Source organism: Suncus etruscus, chromosome 6, assembly GCF_024139225.1.
Source record: "Suncus etruscus isolate mSunEtr1 chromosome 6, mSunEtr1.pri.cur, whole genome shotgun sequence".
In the NCBI taxonomy this organism is placed as follows: Eukaryota; Metazoa; Chordata; class Mammalia; order Eulipotyphla; family Soricidae; genus Suncus; species Suncus etruscus.
Genome location: NC_064853.1, coordinates 55282716 through 55295924, shown reverse-complemented (window position 1 = coordinate 55295924; position 13209 = coordinate 55282716). Strand labels below are relative to the sequence as shown.

The 13209-nt window shown below is 51.0% G+C and overlaps 1 protein-coding gene across 1 annotated transcript in view; it reads right to left on the bottom strand.

Annotated features, from left to right (window-relative positions):
* The window catches only part of HSPG2 (heparan sulfate proteoglycan 2), an 85572-nt gene extending 72720 nt beyond the window's left edge, over nucleotides 1-12852 (bottom strand). The window contains exons 1-5 of the mRNA XM_049775565.1: nucleotides 12781-12852; nucleotides 11772-11913; nucleotides 10033-10112; nucleotides 3763-3904; nucleotides 3196-3240 (exon numbers count right to left, since the gene is read on the bottom strand). Coding sequence (XP_049631522.1) covers nucleotides 3196-3240; nucleotides 3763-3904; nucleotides 10033-10112; nucleotides 11772-11913; nucleotides 12781-12852 — 481 coding nt within the window. The remainder of the gene's footprint in view (nucleotides 1-3195; nucleotides 3241-3762; nucleotides 3905-10032; nucleotides 10113-11771; nucleotides 11914-12780) is intronic.
* Between the last annotated feature and the right edge of the window lie 357 nt (nucleotides 12853-13209).

Genomic DNA, 13209 nt, shown 5'->3' with positions numbered 1-13209 from the left:
GGCACCTTGGGTGAGAGTGCCCCAGGTACCCTGCTAGCCCTCTCCCACCTGCCCTTCATTCTCACCCTGGTGGAGACTTCTGCAGAGTGTGGACCCAGAACCTTCCAACCCAGGGCAGTGGCACCCCCACCCAACCACACCCTGTTCTAGAGTAACCTCTGCAATGCTTATATTCCACTCAGCCCTGGGAGCCTAGGCTGAGATCCTTTGGAACCCTTGGGTGGGCTCAGGCTCATGGGTGGACATAGAAACCAAGACTCAATGGTCTTGTGTCCAGAGAAGCTGCCCGCATACCTCTCACTGCACCCTCAACACCCCCCCAAGTCTCCAACCACTGTCTCCATCAGTGTGCCTGGATGCATCCAGGGCAGTGCAGGGGAGGTGGCCCCAATGGGCAGAGCAGCAGCTTAAGGTCCCCCATCCTGCAGAAAGGTGCTTTGGGGCCTCCTGGGGCACTAAGTACAGGCTGTAAGGGTAGGGGGAGAAGGAGAAGGGAAGGAGCCATAGGAGAAAGGGAGGAAGAGAGAAAGAACTAGCAGGGCACTTACTAAGAGGAGAGTCCTCATCAGGCTCCAAGACCATCATGCCCGCCATGGCAGAGAGGCCTGTGGAGCGAAGCAGCAGAGGCAGCAGGAGAGGGTGTTAGGGACAGAGGCAGGGCACAAGACATGGAAATGAAGCAGAGAGACAGTGCAGGAAGAACAAGAGGGAGAAAGCAATAGGCGGAGGCGGAGGAGTTGGGAACAATGGATAGAAAAAGATAGACAGAACAAGACAGAAAGACATTAAGACAGGTAACAAAGCAAAAGAGACATGATCACAGGCCAGGGAGCAAGGGACAGGAGGGATGCGATAGACAGAACCAGGTGAGCAAGCATGCGAAAGCAGAGAAGATGGTCAGAAGATGGAGACAAGGACTGGAGAAATATATAGAGGGTAGTTGTCTTGCATGTAGTAGATTGAGGTTCAATTCCAGGTAACTCATATGATTCCCCAAGCCCTACCAGGAGTAATCACTTAGCACAGAGTCAGGACTAAGTTCTAAGTACTGCCAGGTATGGTTTCAAAACAAACAAAAAAGAGATAAAATTGGATAAGGGGAAGAGGGCAGGGATCCCAGGTTGGACCCAACCCCAGGTTGGAGGAGGCAGAGATGGAGGTGTGTCTGAGGGCACAGGAAAGAAAGCAATCTCTGGGGCCGGGTAGGTGGCACTGGAGGTAAGGTGTCTGCCTTGCAAGCGCTAGCCAAGGAAGGACCGCGGTTCGATCCCCCGGCGTCCCATATGGTCCCCCCATGCCAGGGGCGATTTCTGAGCACATAGCCAGGAGTAACCCCTGAGCGTCAAACGGGTGTGGCCCAAAAACCAAAAATAAAAAGAAAGCAATCTCTGGGGAGCTGGGGCTTGGCCATGTATGGCACCATGGTGCTGGGCACAGCCCTGGACAAGGCTGAAGCAACACACAGAGACCCTGGGACCCACCAGGGAGACACATGCTGTCTCCAGACAAGGAAAGTAGAGGGAAAGGCCCTGCCCTGCACATGGTCCCCCAAACTACTGTGGTCCCTCCCACCTCTAGCCTCTCCTGTATTCAAAGTTGTTTATCATGGGGGTGAGAAGGGTTAGCCGCCCTGAGCAAAGCATCCCTAGAGTGCAGTGTGTGGGAGACACATGCAAGCAGGAGAATAGGTCAGGGCAGCTGAGCTTAACAAAAGACAGTTCCGTGAAGCTGGAGCAATAGAGCAGTGATAGGGCATTTGCCTTACACATGGCTGACCCAGGACAAACCTAGGTTCAATCCCCAGCATCCCATATGGTCCCCCAAGCCAGGAGTGATTTCTGAACGCATAAACATGAGTAACCCGAGTGTCACCGGGTGTGGTCCAAAAACTAAAATTAAAAAAAAAAGACAGTTCCAGATACAGGCTGTTCTGGGGTGTGGGGATGTACCTGGGATTCACTGGACACTCACATGGGAGTATCCTGGGCTCTGCAAAGACCTTTGGTTGGAAAGGTGAGAAGTAAAGTCAGGGTTGCAGGAGTTGTAGGGGTCACAGTCAGGACAATAGCACCAGGCCTCCTTTGAGCACTGGCCCAGGATGGATGCAATCGCCAGTGTCTATCCCTTATAGACACAAGTTCAGTGAAGAGGACACCCAGCCCTGGAGAAGACCAGGCCTGACAAGTGGGTAGCAAGAATGCCTCAGATGGCCCCTGCATCAGCCTGAGCAGAGTCCAGCTCTATCCCAGGACCAGAGCTGCTCCCTGAGAGAGAGGCTCCGGGAACCATGTGTAGCTGGAGGGCCTCATCACCTGCTAGCTCCTTCTTACCCAGAACCCCAGCATAGGACGAAGCAGGGAACCCTATCCCAACACTGGGCCACCTATGCTCTGCTGGCAGAGGGACACAGGTCCACTAAACTCATCCTATTTTTACCCACCTGGAATCCTAACCCCACATGGATCCCAGATCCAGTGTGCAGCTGAGATGTGCCAACTGGCCCAAAGACCCTAAACTACAAAGTCGTCTCACTGTCTAGGGTCTCTGCTTCTGTAGAAGGCACCACCAAGAAAGGCTTTTGTTTGGGGGACACACCAGCAGTGCTCAGGACTTTACTCCTATCTCTGTGTTCAGGGATCATTTCTTTTTTTTGGGGGGGTGGTGGTTTGGGGCCACACCCAGCGGTGCTCAGGGGTTACTCCTGGCTGTCTGCTCAGAAATAGCTCTTGGCAGGCACGGGGGACCACATGGGATACCAGGATTCGAACCAACCACCTTTGGTCCTGGATCGGCTACTTGCAAGGCAAACACCGCTGTCCGGGCCCTCAGGGATCATTTCTGATGGAATTTGGAGAGGATCATATGTGGTACCAGGGATTAAACCTGGGTTAGCTACATGCCATGAAAATGCCTTATGTGTTATACTATCACTCTGGCCCCTAGAGCTTTGAGAGTGAGTGACTGCCTTTCAAGGTCCCACAGAACTGTGTATTTATTTCTGGTCAGAGCAGAGTACAACCTGGCCCAGCCCTTCCCAGACTCGAAGGAACCTGCCTAGTGCACCCAGCAGATAGGAGAGTGCCCAAGGCATGATCAAGAAGCCCTCTGGGCCTCAGCCCAGGACATAGGGTCTCTGTCCCTAGGTTTCCCCAGGAAGCTGGGTGGGGGGTCTTCAGGATGCCTTTAGCAACTTACCCAGCTGCAAGTCCCCGCTGCCCACATCCCCGCTGCCCAGTTCATCTGCAACAGAAGAGAGCAACAAACATTTGCTGAGCATTTGCTGGGTACAGAGAGGGTGGCTAGGGATGTCTATGTGGGAAGAGCCAGGCCAGACTGGACTTTAGGTGGGACAGGCAGGCAAAGGGCAGCCAGGCAAAAAGCAGCCAGCATCCTGACAGCTCTTGACTATCCAATGGGATGTGGGAACTTCAGCCCAGGTCACACAAAATGGAAGTGGAAGGTTGGGGCTGTCTCAGGTCAGGATTCAAGATACCTGCAGTCCAGCCTACCTATTTGTTAGGGTAGATGGTCTCCCAAACAATCCTTAGAGACCACCAGATTTGCACCACTTGGTGCTGAGGGAACCACGTGATGCCAGGGAAAGTATCATGAGCCTCTGTCTTCAAGCATGTGCTTGGTCATTGAGCTACCTCCCTGGGTCTTGGGCCCATTCCATGGAGCTGACCTTGGGCAGGATTCTTGGGTCCTGGCACCCCCTCCTGCAACCAAACCCCACTGGAGACCCCTCAGTTTGGGGATCACCTCCAGAGGCTTCTGCCTCATCTGCAAGCAAGTCCTCATCATCTGAAGGGTCAGAATAGTTCCAGCCGGCTCGACCCGCTGAGACTGTCTCTGCATCTTCGGGAAGGGATAAGCCATCATATGCTCTCAGCCCATGGGTCCCCTGCAAGAGACCATACAGACAAGTGTTACACCCTCCAGCCAAGTCCAGGACCCTTCCCCTCTCTTCAGTGGAGACCCCGAGTCCCACCTGCAAGCCCTTTTCAAGGGTGAAGTCAGATGAGATTTGGTTAACAGCCAGGCTATGGCTGAATAACTACTTTAGACTCAGTTTCCCCAAATTCCATGAACCCCAAGACTTCCAAGCCCAATACTGCCAATCTACCAAATTTGAAAGACTCCTTGAAATAGTCGAGAAAAAAAATAGTCAAGAGAATCAAGATCATCTCAATAAAGGACACTTTTCCTTTGGAGGTCAGAGAGTCGGGGAGGAGGGTCAGACACAGGGAGACTTTAGAGTCCAGAGTTATAGCTAAAAGGGTTGACCTCACACTTTGTATGGAAAACCCTGGGTTTGATCACCAGCACCAGTGGAAGTGATCCCCAAACACAGAGTTGGAAGTACTCCTGAGCATTATCAGCTCTGACCCTTCTCAAAATAATAAACAAACACAAAAAGGCAGCCTGGAAAGGGGTACCAATCTAGCAAAATGCAGACCAGTGGGTGGGAAGTGACAAGATCAGCAGAGGCAGAAACAGAGAGGAGCATATCATTCAACAGCAGCTCTCAGCACCCGCTGCCCTGGATACCCTTTTTTTTTCTGCCTCTCTCCCCATCTCCAGGCCACAAAAATACATCCTGGCCTCACTGAAGAACCAACTCTGACACTGGTGGCCACTCTGACTAGTTCATCTGTGCGCCCTAAGCCAGGGTAGGGTAGCATGGGGCCATTCTGGAACAGGATTGGCACAGTGATGCCACCGTGTGAGCTCAGGCTGGTGATGAAACTAAACTAGCATGGGCTGCCTGGGCCCACTTCATAAGGGGTTGCTGAGGTCCAGTACACTGCCAGCCAAAGCAGAAGAGTCCCCAGCAGCCAAAACATCTCCCTCTGTTGATGTTTCCGCTTATGCTGGGGATGGCACCCAGGACCTCACACACGAAAAACAAGGAACTTCCCACTGAGTCATGTCCCCAACCCAACCCCTGCCTTTCTAGAGCCAATGAATCAATGAATGACTCTCACCCCATAGACAAGAGTAAGAGGTTTGCCAAGGAGCTTTATTCAAGACATTAAAGCAAACAGGGATATTAAAGAAATAGTATTGAGTTTGCCTTGCACATGGCAGTCTTGGGTTGAATCCCTGACACCATCTAGGGTCCCCTGGGCCCCACCAGGAGTAACCCCTGGGCACAGAGCCAAGAATAAGCCCTCAGCATTGCAGGGTGTGGCCCCAAATAAAAGCAAACAAAATTTATAGGCAAACTAATTCAGCCCAAGGGAACTGCAGAACCTCCAAAGGAGTGTAGGCTCAACATGGTTCCATCACATGCATCCAACCCCAGATGGCCTGGAACAAGTTCTGTGGGCCTTACTGGATGCTACACTAGCCTGGGAACCCAGACAGCCAGCAGGAAATAGCTTGGATTGTGAAAACCAAGCCAGCCCTTGGTGGCTGAACAAGGTAAAAGGCCCAAGGAGAAAAGTAAGAAGAAAAAGCCAGCTGCTCATCCTTCTGATTCCCCCATTACACTATCCAGGTTTCCATAGCCTTTTCTCACATGGGTGTGTCTGCTGGAATGTGTTTCCATTTGTTGTCCATTTGACTCACTGAAATCATCCTCCGCAAATCTCTAAACTTCGCCTCCTCTAATTCAAAGCCTCTAAACTTTGCTTCTCTAACTTGTCAGTATGAAAGGATCACAGGACTGATTCACAGAGCAAGAGGATAAATGTCAAACATGTTCCACTGAGTGAGATAAGACAGACAGGAACTGGAAGACAGCTCAAGTGGCAGGGTTCATTCCTGCCTACCATGTACATGGTCTCAGTTCAATCCTCCCACAGCCCTAGTGCCACCCCTTCACAGCACCATGCATCCAACCAGCAGGCACACATGACCAAAAGTAACCCCTGATCAAAAAGTAAACAAAAAGCTCCAAATAAAAAACAGCATCCTATTTACATGAAACTAGAGGGTACATTTCATGGTGCCAAGGTGAGTGGGAAATCATTCCATAGGTACACATCTCATTGATCTTACCCAAATGTGCTCTTAAAAGCGTGCATACTGAGGCTGGAGCAATAGTACAGCAGTAGGACATTTGCCTTGCACGTGGCTGGCTGCCCAGGACAAACCTGGGTTTGATCCCCAACATCCCATATGGTCCCCCAAGCCAGGAACAATTTCTGAGTGCATAGCCAGGAGTAACCCCTGAGCACCACCGGGTGTGGCCCAAAAACCAAATAAAAAGAAAAAGGAAAAAAAAGAAACATGCATACCTGTGAGTGAGATGCAGAATACTTCTAAAAGGCATAAAAAGAGTCACCCACCCCAGGACTGGACCCTGATTCACAGCCAGCTGTCTCTGATGTTTCAGTGCCCTCCTGGACTCACTCTGAACTTTCCTTGGAATGGAAGCCCTTTGAAGGCAGGACCTGTGCTTAATTCTTTTTCTTTCTCCCTCCCTCCCTTCCTATCTTTTTCTCTTTTGTTTTGGGCAGTGCTCAGGGGTTAATTCTGGCTCTGCAGTCAGGAATTACTCCTGGTGGTGCTTGGGGATCACACAGGATGCTGGGTATTGAACCCTAATTGGCCATATGCAAGGCAAGTGCCCTACCCACTGTACTATGTCTCTGGCCCTCTGTGTTTATTTTTTGTTCACTCTCCTAGCACTCCATGTTCTAGTAAGCGATTGAGGAAGGGAAGAAGAAATGGACAAAAACATAATCATCCTGCTGTTTCCTAATCATACCTAATTTTGGAAATTCCCTCGCCCCATGAAGCTTACATGTAATCTCCCTTCCTAGACTCTCTTAGTGGTCCCTGGGGGCAAGGCTGGACACCCTCCATAATCTTTGTAGGTGCACTGCTGCCAAATCAACCACTTGTTCCCTACTAGAACCAACCGCTTCTTCCCCTCCCCAAGCCTTGCACCAGTTTCATCTCCATTTCTTTTCCTTTCCCCATCTTGAATGTCCAGGCCAGTCCTGGACTCCTAGTGGGTTCCCAAGGCATGACCAAGAGGTCTAGTCCAGGAACAAATCTCCAGGCACTGGTGAGAGATGCAGATTCCTGGGCCATTTCTCAGAGCCACCAAATCACAATTCTACTCCCCAAACAGAAGGCTTAAGGGGGTGCATGCCCAGGGAATTCTGCCCTCATTAGTGTTCAATGTGATGGTCCCTAGGTGAGGGTGAATCCTGACAGGTCTCCAGAGTAGCTTGAGGCTGCATCCATGCAGGAACCCATCTATGGGACAGAGAAGAACTTCCTATGGTGTGGGCCAGATTGGAAAGGCATGTGTGGGGCTCAGAGGTTCTTAGCACCCCCAACTTGCTTTCTAGAGGGAGAAGGGAGGAGTCTGGCAATGAACAAGTTCCAAAGCAGCAATATCCAGGAAGGGGATGCCAGGAGGTGCTCGGATGGACAGAAGTAGCCATGCAAGACTCCATTTGGAGGCAAATGCCAGGGGGCAAACTTCAGCAAGAGAGGAAAGGTACAAACCCTGGGGGGGGGGCACTCAGAAGCACCCCACAAGGCCCTCTGGAGCTGGCTTGCCTCCCTGCTGCTGACCCTTCCTCAGGTCCCAGGACTCTGGTGTCAGATGGGGCCTGAGCCAGTGACAGAGCAGCCAAGGCAGAGGCCTCGTTTGTGAAACACAGCTGATCGAAAGCTTCCGGCAGCTGCATTTCACATTGCATTGCAGAGGAGTCAGGCCAGACCGGAAAGAGGCTCCCAGGAAGGCCCCCAAGGGGCCTGCATGCTTGTGACCCCAGAAGGAAACTTGGACTCAGAGCTGGGAAGCACAGGGTCAGCATGGGGAGGAAGAAAACATGGATTAGGTGCCTAATGTGTGCCTGCAACTTCAGAGGCCAGATTGCAGAGAGCCCTGCTGTGCCCACAGGGATCGGTAGAGTCAGGCCATCTATGGTAGAGCTGAGATGTGAACCCGACTCCATGGTTAGATGCTGGCCATGGAGCCAGCGTCTATAAGTTAACACTGAGATGAGCTAGAACAGAGGCCTCTGGGGAGTCTCTGAGAACCCAGCACTCCGAGTACTCTCTCCACCTCAGCATCAACCCTGTTGGGGAGTGGCTAAGCATGTGTGAAGAAACCACTCCCAGAGGAATAACTTGCCCAAGACCACTGAGTAGTGGCCTGCAAAACCTGGAGTGACCCAGTACCTCTAGGGTCCCCAGCCCTAGCTACCCAACAACCAGAAAAGAGGGTGTTGGCTGCAGGCTGGTGGAGAGGCTGAAGCAGAGGGCAGACAGGACCAGAAAGCTCATGCTCAGCTCAACCCGACAGCCCTAAGTCCACAAGATCCTCAGTCTCCAAGGTCAAAGGCAAAAAATAAAGCCCAGGTTTCCTGCTCTCCAGTCATCTCCAGCAGTGAGGGACCTGGCTTCCTCCCAGAGGACCCTAAGAGGAAGGAGCCCAGCAGAGGGGGCTTTCCAGCTCCTGGAGGTTCCTTGGGGAGGGAACTGGAAGGAAGAGGTGTAGATGGTGGCTCACACAGACATGATGGGAACAATTGAGGTGTGAGTGGGCAGAGCACAAAGGTGGGATATCAGGTCACTTAAGGATTTCTGGGAGGCAGCCACTCCCTGTAGCTGGGCTTCAGGCCAAGGGAACACATAGAGCTCGAGGTCCAAGTCCCAGAGGCTCTTAAGGACAAGGGATAGACCCTGGTGTAGAGGAAGCCAAGAGTGGCTGGGAAGAACTCAGCATGGAGGTGAATACCATCAGAAAAGCGTACAGGAGTTGGAGAACTAGAGAGCATGGGAGTATAAAGGTAGATATAGAATATCAGGTAAAAATATTTAAGGAGGGGCTGAAGAAATAATACAGTGATTATGGGGCTTGCTTTGAACACAATAGACCTGGGTTGGATCCCCAGCATCTTATATGTTCCCCTGCACACAGAGCCAAGAGTAAACCCAAAGAATCCTGGTATGACAAAAATAAAATAAAAATGATTTAAAAAGAAGGCTAGTAATGAACGAAACAATACCAGTTCTATTGCCTCTGGCCATCTGCTGCTCCCTTACTGTTTATCTGAGTTCACCTCAGAGGGGGGATTCAGAAGTGGTTTTTAGGAAAGTAGTGGAGGAAGCCAGCACACTGGTGGCAGATATATGGTGGTGTTGGCTCCACATTCACATGAAATGATCATTAACAGCATTGGAAATCACAATACCTCAAGAAAGTTGGGAAAAAGAAAGGCAAGGCAAGTTACTAAAAATAAATAAATAAATAAAAATTTAAAGTAATGAAAATATAAAATAAAAATGTTGCTAAGTTTTTGTACACCCCAGAAACTGTCAGGGAGCCTGGGTTAGGGAGGCAATTCCACTGATTCCCAGTTAGATAAGTCAGAGCTCCATGCAGCACTGCTCTGGTCCAGTGGTACTGGACACCCAAGGTCACCCCACAAGTGCTTGAGGTCCAACAGAATAAGGTGGAGCAAGCAGTGAACTTAGAATCTCACATGTTTGAGAAATCCACATCCTGAGCACAAAACCTGGAATGATCCCTGAGCACAGAGCCAGGAGTGATCCCTAAACACAAGAGCCAGGAATGATCCCTGAGCTCAGAGCTAGGAGTGATCCTTGAACAGAGACAGAAGTAATTCCTGAGAACAAACAGTATAGCTCCAAAACAAACAAACAAACAAACAAACAAGATGGTGTCAGCCAGTTGGCACTAAGAATTACATGTCACTGACATTGTCTCTCAGCCAGGCTCTATCCCTAGTCTGAGTAGGTAACTATCACTCTTAGTTCAGCATTAGCCTGGAGAATGAACCTGCTTGTCTCTCATGGCCATTAAGGGAGTCAAAAAGCTCTGACATGCAAAAAGGAGCTTTTTGTTGTTGCTGTTCTGCTGGGTTTTTTATTTTGTTTTGTTTTGTTTTTAGGTTTTTAGGCCACACCCAGTAACGCACAGGGGTTACTCCTGGCTATGCGCTCAGAAGTCGCTCCTGGCTTAGGGAACCATGTGGGACACCGGGGGATCGAACCGCGGTCCATCCTAGGCTAGCGCTGGCAAGGCACACACATTACCACTAGTGCCACCACGAAGGCCCCTGTTCTGCTGGTTTTAACAAAGTTTATAGCAATCCTCTTCAGTGCCAGATCCTGACCTGAGCAGACAGGAAGCAGAGAATAGCATTTTCACTTTCCCTCCCCATCCCCACTGGCTGTAGTGTCTAGGTATTTGAATTTGGGGTGTGGCCCCAGATGATACTGAGGGAGCAACCTACACCACAGCTGCCCTGTGCTCCCAGGTCACCTTCCTCACTCAAGGAGGGGCTGCAAGTGTGTGTTCTTTCATTTTGATGATGGAAAACCTGAGACTCAGCAGGGTCATCTGTGTGAATGAGCCAGAGCACAGTGCTCAGGGCAGTGCCTTGTTTTCAGTAAGTGCTAAAACAGTGTCAGATTAGTACCAAGGGTGCTCAGGGTAAATGGGTGGTGGTGTGGATACAAATGAGGAATGGAGTCTAAGTGATAGTACAGTGGGTAGGGCATTTACCAGGCATGCAGAGATTCCCTGGCATCCAGGAATCTTTCCTGAGCGCAGAGTCAGGAGTAATTTCTGGCACAACTGGGTATGACCCCAAAACAAACAAAATTAAAATAAAATAAAAAAGAATGGGGGGGGGGGGAGATAATACAGTGATAGGGCATTTGCCTTGCATGCAGCCAATCCAGGACAAATGGTGGTTTGAATCCCGGCATCCCAAATGGTCCCCGGTGCCTGCCAGGAGCGATTTCTGTGCACAGAGCCAGGAGTAACCCCTAAACACTGCCAGATGTGACCCCAAAATCCAAAAATAAAAAAAAAGGATGAGGAGGGGTGATCAGAGTGATAATATAGTGGATAGGACATTTGCCTTGCATGTGGCCAACCCAAGGTCTATTCCCGGTACCCTAAGTCCCATCACATGAGATCTTCGAGCAGAGTCAGAAATACTGAGTACTGACAAGCATGGTCCCAAAATTTAAAAAAATGAGGAGGGCATAAATGGGAAGGGAGACTCAGGGGTGGGGCTAGAGGCCTCCAGTTCAGGATAGGATCAGCTCAACAGGCCAGTCCCTCGCTGGGGGTGACCCCAGAGCTTGTTTCCAAAGCTCCATTTATCTGCCTGCTCTTGCGCTGACTCTGGGCAGCTCTAGGGGATTATAAAGGGGTTTCTTCAGACATTCCTTACATGCCTTGGGCAGCCATCCCACCACCCCCTCTCTGTGGCCCCAGGCTTAAGGCCCAATACTCCACCACCCCCACAGCTGGGCAGGAAGGCTGAAGCCCACAGTCCCCCAGGGTAGCCGCAGCTGCCCAGGGCAAGGCTCCAGGCATCTGGGTGGAGTGAGCTCACCCCATGAAAATCCAGGAGGAGGAGGGAAGTGATTGTGTGTGGGCCCCTGCCTGCCCACCTGCTCCAGCCCCCCAGCATTCTGTCTCAATGATCCCTTCCCATTCATCACAATGAGATCCTTAGCCTAACTTCAAGGGAGAAACCCAAATCAGTCAACTAGTGGGAGGCAGGCCACCAGAGCACCTAGATTCTGCTAACCCTGCTTCTCCTTGCCCCTCATACACAGGGTCCTGGTGCCCTGTCCTATTCCCTGCCCCAGTGCCACTGCATTGCCCAGGGTTGGGAGCGGCGTATGGACTATAGCAAGGTCAAGGCAAGAGGAATCTGTCAGGGTTGCACTTTGCTATGTAAACTGCCAGGGACAAGTACGCTGACACAAAGGGCTACAAACCCTTTAATTCTCTGGCAGGCTGTGAGGGGCACCAGGCCGGAAAGGAGGAGACAGCAGCCTCTTCTGGCATGCCTTTGCTGCCCGTGCCACATGGGAAGCCTGCCAGCTTCCCACGCTTAACTCCCAGGATGCCATGACTTTGGCCAGCCAATTGGCGAGGAAGAATGATGGTCCCTGAGAAAGGAGCAGGGCCCAGCTCATCCAGGGTTCCAGTTCCAGGTGCTGAGATAAGGCCTCACCCTTATCTCCTGTAAATGCACAGTACCATGAGTCAGACACTATGCCTCCCCCTCAACTTTATTGATAAGTAAGGAGGCTCAGAGGTGAAGTCACTGGCTGCTCCCCCCTCCCCAGATCACATGGTCAAGGCAATCCAGCTTGAAAGCAGGCCCCCTCTTTCTTCTGTGAACAGGCCCCTGCTCTGACCCCCAAGGCCTGGGAGCTGGAAAGACTGCATTCCAGGGTCTGTTCCTGTCAGAGCCTTACTTCCATAGCACGGAAGGAAGCAGGAAGCCGGCGTCTGTGAATTTGTGGCATGGAGCGCCTGTGTCTGGTGCAAAGGACCAAACCCAGGGGCACCTCCCTAGCCACCCCACGAAACAAAGCCTCGAAATTCTCTTCCCATTTAACAAACTCCTGAGCCCCACCCCTGAGCTAGGCCTCTCTCCACACCAGCCACTGCAGCCATCATAGGCAAAAGAACTAGGAAGTTTTCGTTTATTTTGACCAGCGCTGCCTCTTCAGAACAGAAAACACAGGACATGGGCCCTGTGACTATGAGAGGTCTTCCTGGAGCACAAATGACCGAACGAATTTGTCCAACATTTCAAGTAGAAACGAGCCCATTTGACAGAAGAAAGCAAAGTTCTGAAAGAGAAAATGAGGGTTTCCAAGAACACTCTTGAGAAAGTCTCCAAACTTAGCCTAGGCCTCAGTTCTGCACTCACAAAACTGAGGCCACAGCACCTCATCATAAGGAACCCTGAAATCCATCTTTCAGGCTTCATTCCCAGTGACGCAGAGGGAGAACTGTTTGAGTACCTGTTCCATGAGCTTCTGGGGATGAGAAATGGGATGAGGGGGGCCCTGTGTCATGACAAGAACCTTGGACATGGCTGGTCCTATCCCAGGTAGCCCTGATAGAGTCTCTGCTTTGAAGATCCCTAGACAAAGCTGGGATCTGTACCCAGAAGGCCTTGCTACTGCCAGGGTCCAGTGATATAGCTCTTTACCATAACTCAGTGATGTGGCACTGGGCGAGGGGGAACAGAAAGTCGACTCTGCTCAGACACTTCTCATTCCAGGCCATCTTAGTCCCTGTCATTTTGACTCTGTAAAGGTAAGTTGATAATCAATGAGCTCCTATGGCTAGAGAGATAGTTCAAGGATTAGGCAAATGGCCAATTACAGAGTCTGTTCTCTAAGCTCAACATGAGTGACACCCCTCAAAAAAATAAACAAACAAATGAG